The 17,546-nt window shown below is 44.5% G+C and overlaps 1 protein-coding gene across 2 annotated transcripts in view; it reads right to left on the bottom strand.

The window, feature by feature from the left end:
* Positions 1–17,546, bottom strand: part of Hivep1 (HIVEP zinc finger 1) — a 125,857-nt gene that overhangs the window by 54,641 nt on the left and 53,670 nt on the right. For both annotated transcript variants that reach the window (XM_051170473.1, XM_051170481.1), the window contains one exon: positions 3,615–3,668. In XM_051170473.1, the coding sequence (XP_051026430.1) occupies positions 3,615–3,668 (54 nt within the window). The remainder of the gene's footprint in view (positions 1–3,614; positions 3,669–17,546) is intronic.

Raw genomic sequence — 17,546 nt, 5'->3', positions numbered from 1 at the left:
GCTTAGAAATAATTCCCTTCTCATGTGATCACGTGCCTATCTCTGTTGTTCTGTGGTAGGCACATTTAAATATATTTACTCTCTCTGGACTCTGCTTCACTGTCAGGTGGGAAATGAGGATCCAATTATGTTCTCCTCCAAATGATTAAAAAATAACAGGCAAGCAGCTCCTGAGGAGGGGCACGAGGACCACGGGGATGGCGTGGCCACCACACAAGTACACCTACCTCCAAATTGTTTAAAACTAAAGTAAATCAAAGTTGCCTGGTTTTTAATCTATAAGCAGATAAAATGAATAAAATAGTGCATTAGCATCGTTTAGGTCACACCTTTATCCTACTGATTTATGACTGCCCAAGTCAGGATCTATATTAAACATATTTACCTTTCCTTTTCTTTTTTAAGAGGTGTTTTTTCTTTTTTCTTTTAATATTTATTTATTTTCATGTGCATTGGTGTTTTGCCTGCATGTAAGTCTGTGTGAGGATGCCAGATCCTTTGGATGTGGGGTTACAGACAATTGCAAGCTGCCATGTGGGTGCTAAGAATTGAACCTGGGTCCCCTGGAAGAGCAGCCAGTGCTCTTAACCTCTGAACATCTCTCCAGCCCACTTGAAGTTACTTCTTTATCCTGTTGATTTATAACTGTCAAAGTCAGGGTCTATATTGAACATTATTTGCCCTTCCTTAATATATTTAAAAAGTTGTAATGGGTGATCAATGAACAAGTTTTTTCTCAGGTTTTGTTTTGAAAGAACTGCAGCTGCACTGGCTCCCACTGAGCATCAGTTCGCGGCTCATCCTAACTGTAACCCAAAGTGTGGGAGCAGAGGGGGAGAGAACCCATGATCAGGTAAGGATCACAGGCTCTCCAACGGATGGGAAGCATTTTAGGACCATTTGCCAGGGAGAAGAAAACAAAACATAAAATAGTACATGTTTTGCTCATGTCAGAAGTTTGCAAAGAAAGTGACATCGTGTTGCCTCACCATCTCCCAAAACCAGGTAACTCCATTTTATATGGCCTCCTTTCATGGAAGAAGTGGATTTTCTTTAGGAAAAAATAGAGAAGTTGCCAAGAAAACAGCCAGGAGACCTCAGCGCTGCTCTTAGGTGGCAGCAGGAGAAGAGCTGCCCTTCTGACTTTTATGCCAAGGGAAAGCTGTTTTCTTTCACTTGCTCAGAACTTCTACATGAAAAACTAGACAGTGGCAGCAACACAGAGCACAAACTGCCCTCACTTGTTATTCATGCGGCCTGGTCCCAGAGCCACCTGCCAACTAGAGCCGCTCCCTTATGCTGAGGCTCACTACCCAGCTTCCTTAGTCCTTCTGACCTTTGTTGCCCTTCCTCCCTCCTCTCAGCATTCAGTTCACTTTTGTGAGAACTTTTTTGTCTGGAGAAAATCAGGGAACACACGTGACATTTATTCTTCTGCGTGGAGCAGCCGGGAGGGCTGCTGCTGGTTGTGAGCAGAGCTGGCTGCAAAAAAAAAACCTCTGAAAGGGGCATCTTCCAACTTCAGTGGATACCACAGTGTGGTCGTCTGGCAAGGTTGGACAGATATCTTTCAGCAAGGCTCTGGTAACATCTACCTTTCCTAGTCTGGCTTTTCTGCAAGAATCATCAAGGGCCAGATTCCTATCAGAGTTATCATAGAGGGGGAGGTTTAAAGAAGATACTAACACTGCTACACACAACACATGTGAACAGAGCCAAAGCTGCTCTAAGGAATGGAGACTGGGAGATAAAGAAACTCTTTTCTCTGAAATTGACCAGTCTAATGAAAAGAATGACAGACAGATGCCCCCCTACAAAGGTTCTATTTGGCTAAAATATTCTGCCAACTAGTCCACTCAAATTAGAAAATATAATAAGGAAATATAAACACTAAATCATGACAATGAGTACTGAAAGAACCCTGTCTCCAGCCTAACCCCCACCCCACCCTGACCCCCACCTCCACCCCCACTCCGCCCGACCCCACCCCCACTTCCACCCCCACCCCAACCCCTACCTCCACCCCCACCCCACCCCGACCCCCACGCTCACCCCCACCCCCAGTGTTAGAGAAAGCCCACCATCTCTCTAAGAGACAGTGCTGGGACGAAGGCATCCCACCATCACCAGTGCAGTACTGGCATCTCTTGAAGGTTCTAGTGTCTAGAAGACAAGATACTTTCTGCCGTGAGACCAATGTTTGCATATTGTTTGGATTTTCACTACAAGTTACAGCTACTGCATAACCCAGAGCAACACAAACACAATCTAGCATCTCCCTTACTCCCACTTCATAAGCACATTTACATAAATAAATCCTTCTAAACTTTGTCCAATCCCATAAATGTGATTATATATATTTTATATATATATTATATATCAGGTCCCACTTCTGATTTGTTTTAACAAAAAATAGAAACTTATATACTATTATTTCACATTTATTTTTTTCTCATTTAACAAAGTCATCTCCATCCTTTGAAATAATTATCATTTTTTTAGAAAACTGCACGATCTTCTTCAACCAAGCATGCCTGTCTTACAAATGCTCAGCTACTCTCCAAGTGATTGCTGGGATGCCAGGCAGGAAACGGAAGTGCCAGTCTCTCTAGTGCAAAAGGGGAAGTGCAGGGTCAAAGGAGCTTCAGGCTTCAAAACACAAGCCAGGCAGCAATGAGGGCACGGCCTGCATGAGCAAGTTGGTGGCTGCTTTGTAAGAAAGAGGCAGAGGAGGGACCCTGGTTGTCTCCACAGACAAAATGGCTGCTTGGGAACAGCCTGCTACTTGCAGCAGGGATCCGTACTTGCAAGCTAGTAAATGGCAGAAGCTTGCAGAGGTCAGTAGCATCTGGCTGCCTGGCCAGCAGTCAAGCCCTGCGGAGGTTCAGTGCTGAATTCTTCAGGAAGAGGGGAGCCCATCCTTCCCCAGAATAAATGACAAGTCTCAGACAGTTGTGTGAAATAGATGACGCTGGCCCACTTATTTCATGTGAAACAGGGACTTATCAACCTTGGGCAATGGGAGAGGTTTTGAGAGTGAATGTGTTTGATTCTCTGGGGCTAGAGGTGATTTTTCATTTACATGCAATTGCACAGCCCAATCACAAGAAGGGGAAGCAGTACTTAATTATCCTATTGGTGGGGGAAGAACTCCTGGTATGGGTAAAGGTCACTGGTCGAAAGCCAAAGCACCAGATGTATTAGCTTAGGATGGGTGTATTTCCAGGGGTCCCCAGGTGCAAACTGAATGGGTTTCTTATCAGGAAAGGGTTGGGCTTGTAGTGTCCCTGAGGGCTCTGTGACACTCCTTTGAGGACCTGGGGTTCCCCAGATCAGGCAGAGAGGGAACCCAGCTGAGAAAGGGAGTCTGCCATCTTATCTGGAAATGATGGGTTGTGCTACCCACACGGTCTGTGCTACTACATGACAGCATTGCTCTAAAAGGAGCTGCATCTGCTTTTCATATTCCCAGCACCAGGACATGGGCACAAGAAAACCAGTGCTGGAGCAGGTGCTGAGACTGCGCCAGGCACTCACAGAACTGAAGCAGTAGCTTGGGGCGGGAAAGGCATCAATTCTGTGGGCATGGATGCATAGGGATGATTTTCACTCACCTTTTTTGGAAACTTCTGCCCCATTAAGCTCTTTTTGTGCTTCTTCAATTTTGTCTATGAAAAAGAAAAAACACGAATCAATCATAGCAAACAAAGAATATGGTAAAATATACATATTTCTTTTAAGCAGTGATAGATATGCAACACATTGAAATCATGTATTTGTGAAATTTTTACTATTAAAGAGACTTTCCTTCAAATCTACAACTTTAATTAATTTGTAGTTACAAGACACCTTTTAATTAATGTCCCTATAATACAAATTACTGCACTTTTATTTGTTCACCTCATTCATTCAGTAGACAAGGTCTCGTGTAGCCCAGGCTGGCCTCAACCATGGAAGATCATCTCGAACTTGTGATTCTTCTGCTTCTAAGCGAGTGAGTTCCGCACTCACCTCCACACCCATGATGGATAAGCACTCTATCAGCTGAGATAGAACCCGCCTCTTAATGCATTCTAGATACTCAATCATAAAAATAGTAACTATCTTTTGAGCTAAAAAGTATGTCAAAAAATAATAATTTTTTGTATACACAGGATTTGTTAAAACAAATGCTAATTACATTAGTTAGGATCAGCATGACTAAGCCTGATGTGGTCTGAGTACCGTAAGGTTGGTCTTTTGTGGGGCTGTGGAGCTTTTAGGACACAGGGAACTGCTCTCAGGGGACTGAGGTCATTTCATGGGGCCTGAGCCAGTTCCTGAACGAGATACTGTATAGAACTCACCTCTCTGACCTGTGGTCTTGCATGTGAATCTCTACCTTTTGTGTGTGATCCCACCACAAGGAGACCTCCAAGTTGTGACCCACCCTGAGGTGCTCCACCACTGTGTGCTGATTTGGCTGAGGCCAAACTGGCCCTTACAGAACCAGCACTATACTATTTAGACGTTTAATCTTCAAAATAGTGAACTGAATAAGCCTTTTCCCTTAGGAATTATCAGCCTATAAATCCATTACAGAAACAGAAAATGAATTAATACCAAGACTAAAGACAAACATGAGAAACAAAGCTAACGAAAAACTAAAGACAATGATGACCTCAAGAGTACTGTGACAAAATACTGTCTGTGACAAAATACTATCTGTCCCTTGATAAAGCCGTAGTGTGTCTAAAATGTAAGAAGATGTGGCTAAGAGGCAGCTTATAAAGTAAAATCATGGAACTACTGAATAAGCACAAAGCTCCAAAAGGCAGGTATATCCCAGAGGCAAAACCATGTGGGCAAGGCAGGGCTGGACCCAGAAGAAAGAAGGCCAGGCAGGGAGGACTGGAGGAGCAGCTCCAGGCAGGGAGGACTGGAAGAGTAGCTCCAGGCAGGGAGGACTGGAAGAGTAGCTCCAGGCAGGGAGGACTGGAAGAGTAGCTCCAGGCAGGGAGGACTGGAGGAGTAGCTCCAGGCAGGGAGGACAGGAAGAGTAGCTCCAGGCAGGGAGGACTGGAGGAGTAGCTCCAGGCAGGGAGGACTGGAGGAGTAGCTCCAGGCAGGGAGGACTGGAGGAGTAGCTCCAGGCAGGGAGGACTGGAAGAGTAGCTCCAGGTAGGGAGGACTGGAAGAGCAGCTCCAGGCAGGGAGGACTGTAGGAGTACCTCAGGGTGAGGTGTTTGCCAGGCACACACCAGGCCCTGGGGTCAATCCTCAGCACTACAAACACAAACAGATAAGACATGGGTGTTGCCTCAGGACAGGGAAGGAAGAGAAGGGTGGCCTCAGGGTCCAATGGTCACCAGCCTGTGGCTCTAAGCACAACCAAGCTTTATAAATATACCCATGCTTAGCTTTGGTAATAATCAATTTGAATTTTGTAAAGCAGGCTGCACAAATTTGACAATGGTGATGGTGGTGTAATTCATTCAAGGTCAATGCCAGTCCCAGCACTTATTATAAGATGCACAAATTCCCAGGGCATTACTCTATACTCAGTTGAACATGGTCTCAATAACTTCATAGCACTTTAGATACCTCACCAAATTATAATTTAGGTAAATGTTCTACAATGTTGTGCCATGTGGACGACAGCCTCTGCCCTCTGCCACACACCACTAGCCCCATATGTGTCTTCAACTCTGAACCTATCGCTCCTTAGCTGGGGTATAGATGGCCTCTGGCACAGGACCATACTCTACATAAATCAAAAGCAGCACACCCCACCAGGGGTCCCTCCCCTCTGCTGCAGCTTCCCCTTCCCATCTCCTGCCAGAAAGGTAGAACTCAAATCTTCGATTCACTCATCAAACTTACTTCAACTGCTCACTGGTCATGTGGCACAATAGGGGCCACAGAAGACAGAAAGAGAGCTAGTGCAAGCTCTGGGGCCTTACACTACATTCCAACCTGAGGAACTGAGGGGAAAATGCATCCACCAAAGCCTTGTCCACTTGCTGCCCGCTAGTTACCAGACTCAGAATATAACTGAAGGGAGCTTGGGAAATCTGTGAAAATACCATAGCGGCTCCCATTTATATACCAGTTATTTGTCATGAGATGATGAGTTGACAGTGAAAGTAGCACCCCACTCCACTCTACCTGACCCCATGTGGCCCCACTCCTCTCCTCCATCCCCCATGTAGCCCCACTCCTTTCCTCCACCCCCATGTGGCTCCACTCCTCTCCTCCACCCCCCTGTGGCACCCCATTCCTCTCTTCCACCCCCCCATGTGGCCTTACTCCTCTCCTCCAACCCCTCATAAGGCCTCACTCCTTTCCTCCACCCCCCATAGGGCGCACTCCTCTCCTCCACCTCCCCTTGGGGGTAGGGGGCAAGTTTAATTCATGCAAGACCCTATACACCCCAGGCACCAGAAGAAAAACCAAGAAGAAAGGACTTTGAGATTTTCCACAAAGAAATGGTAAGTATTTCAGAAAATGGGTATTTTAGTCTGATTTTATATATTATACAATGGTCTCATATCTAGAAACATGGTATTGCTTCCCCCCAAACATGTATAATTTATATGGTTTTGTGTACCAGTTAAACTTAAAAATAAATAAAATTAAGAAAGGTGCAAATAAGTAGACCTAGCATTAAGCATTAGGTTTTTGTTTTTGTTGTTTTTTCAAAAAAACAAAAACAAAAAACAAAAAACCAAACCTGAAGGCAAGGGTAAAGTCTGTATAAACACAAGGGACCAAAGAATAAAGGGTATTTTTTTTTTAACAAAAATAAAGTATTAAGTACATCATTGATATTCAAACTATAAATAAATAAATAAATCATATGACTTAAATACACAGTCCTTGAGAAACATAAAAAATTGGTTTTATTACCAAAGAACTATTATTACTATGCCAGCAGTTCATCTAAACCTTAGTAATAAATAATAATGTGTATATTATATACATATTCACAATAGTAATGGCTGTGGTTTCTAGAGTTTATGCACATAATTTGACATTATTTTTAAAAAGCAACTTTTTATTAATAGGCTCAACTGTAGCTCAAAGCAACAAAAACTTAAGATTTAGCAAATACTTAAAAATGGTTATTTGGTATAGCAAGGCTGGCCACTTCTGTGTGTTTACTTAGGATAGCGAGGCCAGCCACTACTGTGTAGTTATTTAGGATACCCAGGTTGGCAGCATCTGATTGGTTATTTAGTATATTGATGCTGGCCTTCCCTGTATGCATTTCATATAATTCTTTTCAAAGATGCCTTTGGCATCTGATTGCAAAATACTAGTCTTCATTTTTCAATTTTCTATTCAGTTGCCTTTTGTCTTAAAAAAATAATGCTACAAAACTTTGGGCCATGACTTAGAGCTATGCTCAGTACAGTAAGCTCTTACCCGCAGCCCCCACTCAGCAAGTGAACCACACCTTCAACTGGAGAGATAGGAAAGCTTCTGCTCAGTCAGTTTTCACAGAATACCCTCTTTATATTTAACCTGTGCGTTGCAATTCTCCTAATAACAGGTGTATTTGCAAAACCATCTTGAAATTTCAGAAGATGGTCATGTAGTCTGTGTCTGTAGTTTTTACTGAATTTAATGGAATATATATTTTTCACTGTGACCCAGAGCAAGAAACATAGTTTTACATTCAATCCAGAGAGAGAGAGAGAGAGAGAGAGAGAGAGAGAGAGAGAGAGAGAGAGAGAGAGAGAGAGAGAGAGAAGAGAGAGAGAGAGAGAGAGGAGAGAGAGAGAGATAGAGAGAGAGAGGAGAGAGAGAAGAGAGAGAGAGAGAGAGAGAGAGAGAGAAGAGAGAGAGAGAGAGAGAGAGAGAGAGAGAGAGAGAGAGAGAGAGAGATCGAGCGCACAAGCACAAAAATAACTTAGCAACAAACAGCCACATTACACTCATTTTGTGTCCTTTACTACTAAAAATGAAAAGCCATGTCCCCAGGACAGTGGATGAAAGCTGCAGCTTGACACCATGATAAAACAGAGCATCTGCAGCACATCCTCACTACTGTCCTAACGGCCCCGTGCCTATGGTGGTTACTCTCGATGGTCTAGAACCATTGAGACAGTGCATGTCTAGGCGTGTCTTCACGGCCTTTCCAAAGAGGCCTTCTGGAGGGGAAGATCCACACTGAATGTGGCAGAAACACCCCATGGGCCCCAGTCACAGACTTAATTTTTGAAAAGGGGAAAGTGTCCCCTCTCTCTGCTTCCTGACCACAGACAGTGTCACCAACACTCCTGCTACTGCCAGCTACGATGGCCTGTGGCCCTCCTCAACCATGAAACAAAACCAACTTTTCTTTTCTTAAGCTGCTATTGTCAGGTTTGGTGCAACATGAAGGAATATGTCCAAGCAATAACGTCATGGTCTAGTTCTTTGGGAAAAGAGAGAAATGGAGAATAGGAAAGATGGGGTATTTGATTTGGAGATGCCCCCACCATGCCTTCCCCATCAATGTGTAATCTGGAATCACCACCTGACACAGACTTGCTGTATGACAGGGTTAATTTAATTTTGTCCATGTCAGTTCTAACGCTGTGCCTCCTGCTTCTCTAGTTGGCTCTACAGTCTCTATTTTAAAGCCTAAGTTGTCCTCTCTCACAAATTAATAAAATGTTAAAAAGTAGAACCTGGTAAATTAGAAAACGGCACCTGTTTTCTGTCATCTGACTGGGGAAAAAAGCAATGCAAGCACACTGCTTTTACTACTGGATGTGCTCTCACCATTGCTTAGAGTACACCCTGATACTGTCTGTCAACTGCCACAGCCACTTGAGTGACACCAGACAGACCACAGCATAGCATCAAGCAACAAGGCACACTCTCACGTGTGCATGTAGTCTTCAGGCTGAGAACACTTAGCAACCCCCCTAACCAAGTACACCTGCCATTAAATACACCTGCCATTGCAGCAACCTGTCATATCTTACAAGCTACGTATCTCCATGATGTCTGGACCAACCTATATCTGTAAGGAAGAGAACCCACTGTGGTAAACATGGGAAAATAGAATTCTAAACTACTTATGTTTCAAATCACAGAAAAGCAAAATACATGGGAAAAACTACAAATGCAACTCTGTGTAAATGAATCCAACAAACATGACAGACCAAACTGACACAGGAAAAAGAAAACCTGACCAAAATGTCAACAGACACCACATAACGAAAATGAGAGCAACAGAGAACTGGATTCTTTTTTAATGTACTTATTTATTCATTCACCTCCCAACTGTATCCCCATCTCTTCTTTCTTCCCAGTCCCAGCCTTCCTCCCTCTTCCTCCTACCCCTGCCCTACCCTCAGAAAAGGGGAGCCTCCCCCACCCACCCACCCTAGCACATCAAGTCACATCAGGGCTGAGAGCATCCTTTTCCTCAATGGCTTGGCAAGGCAGCCCCACCAGGAGGAAGTGACTGAAAAGTCTGCAATAGAGTCCACATCAGAGACAGCCCTTGCTCCTCCTACTAGGGGGCCCACATGAAGACCAAACTGCACACTGGGCACAGATGTGTAGGAGGCCTATGTCCAGTCTGTGCATGGTCCTTCACTGGTGCTTCAGAACAGGAGAGGGAGTGTGGAGGGAAATAAGGGTAGAGATCAGATGTGTCGAGAGTGGACAGGGGTTGGGCAGGAAGACAGAGGGTTTGCAGAGAGAACAGAAATCTGCGGGGGGGGGGGAGGGAGGCGCTCTTGGGGGGATATAGGGGTGACTCTAGCTGAGATTCCTAGAAGCAGGGGTCATGGAGACTGAAGAGGACACCCTCTAACTAGACAAGCCTCCTAGTGGAGGGAGGGGAACACCAACCCACCCACAGAAACTTCAACCCAAAATTTACCCTGCCTACAAGACGTGCAGGGATAAAGATAGAGCAGAGATGGAGGGAATGTCCAACCAATGCCTGGCCCCACCTGAGACCTACCCCATGGGAGAGAGCAAAGCCCTGACTCTATTAACAATATTCTGAGTCTAGAATGGCTGTCCTCTAAGAGACTCCACCCAGCAATGGATTAAAAACTGGCTCTTATTAAGACTCTAGGCCTAGAGACTTATCAGATTCTTGCAAAATTTAAAGAATACAGCATCTTCTTAAGAATTTCAAAAAAAGAAGATTCACAAGTGTTCTGATTCACTTTATAAAAACCAATACTGCCCAACAGTTCTCACATGAATGTGGATTTACAATGTCAGAAATACTATTCACAGCACAGATAACTACACTCAAGTAGTATACCAAACAGACCATAAAGTTATCACTATTCAAAAGCAAGGTACAGGCCAAGCACCCCTCAACCTAGTGAAGTGAGACCAGACATGTTTTGAATTTTGGAATGTTTTCATTTATGTGGTATCTCTTAAAAGTGACACATGAGACTCACTGATGTTTCATACACATCTTTTACACAGACCCGGAAGGTCCTTTTACACAGTATTTTTAGGTCACCTGCATTTCACATGGCATTTACCATGTGGGGTCAACTATGGAATTTTCTACTGATGCGACCATGTCTGAAATGTTTCCGTTTTTTTGTTTTTAGTGTTTCTGACTTGTGATTTGGAACCTAGACACGCTCAAATGCTATGTAATTTTCTAAGAGCAACAAGATAAGGAGAAAAAGTGACTTGCATAAAATTCACTGTGTTGTTGATTAAATCACATCTGTCTGTACTCTGAACAAAAGCCTCAACTCTGAATAGAAAGGATGCCAACATCTGAGTAATCAAGCATTATTAACAAATATATATAAAGAGATGAGTCCAAATTCATGATGTCCATTCTGCCCAAATCCCTGAAGGGAGTCTGTCCAGGATGCTCCCTGCCTACATGCACCCCGACTGTCTTCCAACCCAAGGTAACTTCCCTCACTCTGCTGCCAGCTCTGCCATCCTGTGTTCCTCATTTAACTCCGTCTGCTCAGCAGAGTACAGTGAGATCTCAAGTCACTAGACCCGTCACTCACAACAGTGTAGCACATGCCCTAGTGCTACAATGCTTACTGCAGCATGTGCATTAACGACGACACAGGGGAGGTTTCACATGTGTAACAGGACACTAAAAAAAACTTCTGTTGCATACACTATCTTTTAGCTTCTAAAAACGGTCCTTAAAAATAGTTCCTCGTGGGATATACTCAAGGTGCGTTAGGCAAAGGAAGACGCTGTACCACAAAGACGAGTGGGAGCTTAGTATCATCAACAGGCAAGGAGGCAGCAGCACATGAACGCTAAGACACACAGAGCTGAGAGCAGTACCTTGATATTTTTCATCCTACCCTTTATATTTTCTTCAATTATTCAATTGCCTATGATTAGTAGGAATATAAAACTTAAATTCAATAGAAATGAATCCTAACAATGTGCTAATTTATGATGGTTATTGATTCTAAATTCTAAACTTACAGATCATATGAAAAGCTGCAGGAAATTTTCTAAAATGTAGTAATACTGCATGTTAGGCAGCCCTAATCTCAAAATTCAAAATGCTACAGAACAAAATTTCAGTGCTCAAAAGTTTCAAGTTTCAGGAACATTTTTTATTTCTTTATTTAACTGTTCAACTTGTAAAGTTGATGCAAATATCCAAATATCCCCAACCTCAGAAATCTGAAACATTTCTGGTCCCTACTGTTATGGATAAAGGATACTTAAGCTCGGAATATATTTATTTACTGCTGTCTGCCAGTGTAAGGATGCCCAAGGATGGAAAGTGCTACATGCAAGTAGCTGAAGTCACAACATCCACAGAGGAAGGACACTCAGGCTGGAGAGCATACACGGCTTGGAAGTGCAGAGGCCAAAGCAAACAGTCTATGTTGGGGCGGGGCCGGCGGGCAGGCAAAGAGTTTGGACACATAACTCTAGAATGTAGATGGAGAGAAACTGAATGCAGAGTGCTCTTAGAGAAACGGTGGTCAGCACAGCACAGAGTCCCTGCATGCAGAAATAGGGCTCTTTAAGACTCACTCTGACCACCCGATTCCAGGAACCACCACTACCCTTTAATAGTGACCCCTCTGAAAAAAACAGCCAAGACTAGGGGAGGAGAGAAACAAAGACTGGTATCAGCCCTATACTAGAGCCACGTATATACATGTATAGTACACGTCTACACATTGTACAGCATAGCCCTGTACTATATAATGTCTGAAAATGCTAAGAAAAAAAAAAAGTCAACTATTGCATAAGGGGGTCTAAAGGGATCCCTAGCGAAGGGCTCAGAGGCTTTATAAACATGGAGGATGGCTATGAATGAAGTAGACAGGCTGACTGAGTACACAAAAAAGTACCTTCCCTACGGCTAAAGCAACAGAAGCATAGAATAGAAAAAAAGTACTCTGTGATATACACCACACTGAAATTTCCCATCAGAAATGCCACATCAGACTCCATGTATGCTCAATTCATCACGTCTGCCTCAGTCCTGGCACTAAGAAAATTTGAATTCTAAGAGAAAAGCAGATGTAGCTCCACAGTGCATCCAAACTTAGAACAAACCAACACAGGGCCTGACTACCTTGCTTTCAAAACAGTCAGGGCCAGGTAAAAATGCACAAACATGCAAAACACACTCTGCTGAGCCATCTCTCGGGCCTCTGCCATTACTTTTGTCCCTTGATAAATGTCTAATTATTCCTATGGAGACTTCAATCACCATCTTCACTTGTGGCCTTGATCAGCAGGAACTGTAGAGGCCACAGTGCTTAAACGCTTCTGCTAACAGTGTGTGGGGAGGCTATGCCAACTGGCTTCTTCCTAAGTCATGCCAAAGCAACTGAGCCCACGGTGGATCCTTCCTGACACTATTGCAGGTCCTGGTTGTATAACTCTTTAGAGAACCCCTGAAGTACAGGCCCAACGCTGCACAGAGTCACTCAATACTACTGTCCTATAAAATATCTCGAAGCCAAGGCTGCGCCCTGTGCCTCTTAAATCAGCATTTAAACTGTTTCCTAGGTGAGTCCATCTTGAGAAGTAATGGTCTCTAGGTTGTAGGTATTACCAGGTCAAGAGTCAGACTTGTAGGAAAAGGTCTTATCAGCTGGCTCTTATGAGCAGCCTGTTATGAGGTGCATGGATGGCTGCATTATCCATCTCCCTTATCAACGCTGACACCGATGCCAGGGGATGCTCCGCATGCACCTAAAAGCTAAGGACCTCCAATTAAATTAAAACACAAAAGCTATACATTCAGTAATGTTTCACCAAAACACAGACTTGGTAATTCTCCCTGGTGTCAGAAGGATACTACAGTCATTTTTCTACCTGAAAACACATCTGAAAAATACATAACTATTTAAACAGTCAACTACTGCATAAAGACATTGAAAGCTGATGCTCTCCAATACATGTTTCCACCAGCTTCTTAATAATCACAAGTGATTTGCCCACTGCATGCTGGACTCCTTAGAGCATGACAACACTCATTTAGCTCCCACTGCTGAGGATTTCTGACACAGCGAATGAAGGGAGTAGTCATGGCAACTACGGTGGAAGGGGGAGGAGTATGAAGCCAGACCATCCTTACTCTAACCACTAGTACAAGGGTCCAGTGGACCTGCTTACCAGCCTTGTCAGCAGTATGTGGCCATGTATGGCAGCTCCTGCACACTCTAATGTGCCTGCATGTACACACACACACACTCCCCCCACCTCTGGATGTAGAGACTCAAGAAGTATGGACCCCAAACAGTAAACAAAGATGCCATATCCTGCTCTGGCTTTTCTGGATGGTTGGTTATATGCCCCATCCATTGTCAGCAAATAATATGTATGTTTTCCCTATTGTAAAATTTAGACTGTTCCTGAATCAAAGGCAAACACCTAACATAAAGGTCTGTTTGCTTAGGCAAAAATATAGACAACTAAATACGTATACACGATTGGCTGGCAACAGACTGCCTATGGCCAAAGTGCCTCCATGTTGTGTAACATTTTCCTTCTAGATTAAAACATCCCGTCCTGCAGGAAGCTCCTTAAGCAGGATGGTGAACAATTCAAAAAAGCTTCAGGAAGTCCCTGAAACTGACCAGACTCATAAGGTCTCTCTCTGCCACAGTAAACGATAAAAGCTGAGTCCCTCTCAGATAGGACAGAGCTACCCTGCAAAGGCAACTCTCAGCAACACCAAGCTGCTAGGAAGACTGAGACCAGAGCAGCTGCCTGGAAGAGGTAGAACACTAGTGGAGCGGCCTGGAAGAGGTCATGGCCAACTGACACTCTCCAACCTGTTGAGCTGCTGCAGGTTTGTGAGCTGTCATCCATGCTGGGGTGGGCTTTAGTGATTTTTTCCTCTTGTAAGTAACCTCTGGCCTATATTCCTGTATGTAACCCCAATAAAACTCATTGGTTCACCAAGTTGGACTTTGGTGGTGCCTGTCCTTTGGTCTGTCATGGGATCCCTATGCAGGGTGAGTAGACAAGTGTGTTGTTGCATCGCCCCAGGATGTTTTGTAACACAAACTCCTGCTCTCCCTGACCCAGCCTTCTACCACGCCTAGGGCCTTCACCACACACTCACCATCAGGAACAGATGCTGATTAACTGTCATCCAACAAGCTGGGGAAGTCATATTTGGGTATCTCAAGTTTTGTGTCCTTTCTGTTAGAACAGGATAGTCTAAGACAAGGCTGATCTGCTGGTGCTGGGGTGGAGTGGGAGCAGAGGCTCTTACAGACAGAGACAATGGAAAATGGAGATAACAAGTCTGATAATATAGACGAATAATATGGAAACACTGGGAATTCTTTCACATTTTCTTAATCTTTATATTATCATTTGCCAACGGCTCTTCAGCAGAGTCAATGCTTCGCACAGCATCGTTCACATCCTTCTTCTAGGGCAAAGAGACACCCGGCACCACTTGACAGATACTGAGCCTTCAGTCAGCAGTTACCCCAACTATCATTTAACTGGGACGCATGCACCACTTCCTCGTCTCCTTACCAAACACTCCCCTCTTCTTTCTTAATCCTTCCCAGCATCAGAAATCCTGTGGGGAGGGGAACACACCGGCAAGCAGCCTCTTACCACAACAGAACTGTGTCCCAGGATCTCAGATCACCACAGACACAAGCAAGCCTAGCTGTAAGAAGTGGGAAGGCGAGGGTTAAGAGTGTGTGAGAAGAAAGGCAGTGGAGGTCATCCCCTGGGATTGGAACAGCAGTATCCACTTACACGGAGAACTGTGTAGGGAAGAAAATAAGCACGCTCCTTCCAGAACGAACAGAATGAAATGTAGGTCTCAAGCCACTCTGGTACTTCTTTTCTACTTCAGCAATGAAGAAGGTCCCAGCTACTGCGTTTATTTCCTGTCTTGGCCCCTTCCTCCAACTTTGGAACAGTGATGAGGGCACAACTTTCCTTCAGGGAGCTCTGCCCCCATCACACTCTAGGAGACAAGACATGAGCAGGCAGGGCAGAGCATCTGCCCTGGGCCATCTGACCTCCTGAGCTATAACAATGGACATGCACTGTCTTCCAGTCTCGCACGTTAGCAGCAGAGGGCTCTGTGTCACCAGTTACAGTAAACCACGGTTCCTCTGTGGGCTAGCCTGGATCCCTGCTCTGACAGAAGGCACTATAACCAAGGAGAAATGTGATCTGAGAGGCAAACCATTGGCATAAAACTTGTTTTATTCTCATGCTGTGTTTGTTATGGGGCCCAGGAATGTGAGTCTGGTTAACAATGCTTCACACAACTCACCTGGGAAGAAAGGCATCTGCCAGGAAGAGCCAGCTGGGCTCTGCCTGGACTGCGGCCACCTCACTGATTCCTGGGATCCCCTGCAGTGAGAATCACATCTATGGAGAATTTGCAGTCAGGTTTTCCATGTGCATTAGAGACCCTCAATAGGCCTTACTCCACAGGACATGAAGCAGAAGACCACAGTCTTATTGAAAACCACTTCTATGCCTTGAACCACTACCACAAATGGCTGTGCCAGTGCACATTTGGCCTATTTCATGGGTAGGGACTGGTATTTGCTATCGCTTGAGTAACATGGCCCCCTCTGAAATTCATGTTTGAAACAATCTCTAATGAAGAGCAATGGGAGGTGGGGCTGATGGTAGCTTACCCATGTCATGCAAGCGACCGCACAACAGCTTGTAGGGGTAGGTTTGCTCCTGAGACAGACAGACAGACAGGGCCTCCTGTGGGGCTACAGCACAGTAAGAAGACCCTCTCCAGGTACCAGCACCTGGTCTTCACCCTCCCAGACTCCAGAACTGTCTAGCCACATCCTTTTCCTCATGAATCACCCACATCATGACATTCTACTACAGGAGCAAAAACGACAACACTCTGTCTCTGGCTAACATTACAGGGTGGTGTTATTTTATTCTTGTTGGCTTTTATTCAAAGGGCATTCTTTATTTTGAACCTATGGTCATTTTACCAGGGACCCATGCAAGGCACAGTCATAAGCAGACTGTCATATGAAACCTGATTATTCTGATTCTGGCAACAGTTTAAAAACCATTTGTCTCCAAATGGAACCAAAGCTCTGCCAAGAGTGTCTGAGCACATGAAGGAACTCCTTTGGCGGAGCTGTTGATGGAAAGTCTCAGTCTTTTAGTGCTTATGTAAGTAGAACAAGAAGGACACGCCATATCTGAGGTCAGCTTGAGGGCAATGCTGGGCAGTAGTAGCCAGTGGACTGGCCAGGGGCTGTCAGTCACCATGGCTAGACAGCAGCTCAGAGCAGGTTTACTATCACTGTCTATCGTGCCCATTTAGAAACTGCCATAACGCCAAACTGTGAGAAGAAGATGGAGGCTGTTCTGAGATTTTAGAAACTGCTAGCAAGGTATTATTGGCACTTACTATGTTAAAGCCATGAAGCAGGGAATGGCATCCAAATGGTGTGATGAGCTAAGAGTATTCTGGCATGTGGTGGGCATCTAACAAGCCCCAAGCCCACAGAAAGGCCCCACTCTAGGACAGCAGGACTACCACAAGGAGTCAGGTTTGCACACACCAAGGCCATGCATTAGCCAGCACTCTTGATTCCTCTTGGTATGGGATGGTGACTGAAGATAGGCCAGGAGTAGTGACACATGCCTTTAATCCCAGGATTTAGGGAGGCAGAGGCAGGTGGACCTCTGTGAGTTTGAGGCCAGCCTGGTCTACAGATAACAGCAAAACATACCCCACACACAAACACACACACACACATACACACACACACAAAACAAACAAAAGAACATGAAGACTGGAGACTTTCTAAGATACAAAGTTAAAAAAAGAAAGAAAAGAAAGCAGTATTAAAATGTATGTGTGCTGAGTGTGAGTGTGTGTTTGTACAAAAGGGTGTGCATGTGCACGAAAAGATACATAGGCCAGTATACACTCACAGTTGGGAAAGGAACCTGGGACCTGGAGAAAAGACTCATTCTTCATTCTGCTACCTTTTTAAACCTGTCACTGAGTTTGAATTATCTAACTATGAAATTTAACTTGCTTACAGTATGAGAAGAAAATGATACGCCAGCCCAAGTTAGCCACTGGCAAGTGCTGT

Source organism: Acomys russatus, chromosome 3 (genome assembly GCF_903995435.1).
Source record: "Acomys russatus chromosome 3, mAcoRus1.1, whole genome shotgun sequence".
Lineage (NCBI taxonomy): Eukaryota > Metazoa > Chordata > Mammalia > Rodentia > Muridae > Acomys > Acomys russatus.
Note: the sequence above shows the minus strand (reverse complement) of the source record. Positions and strands in the feature narration are given on the sequence as shown.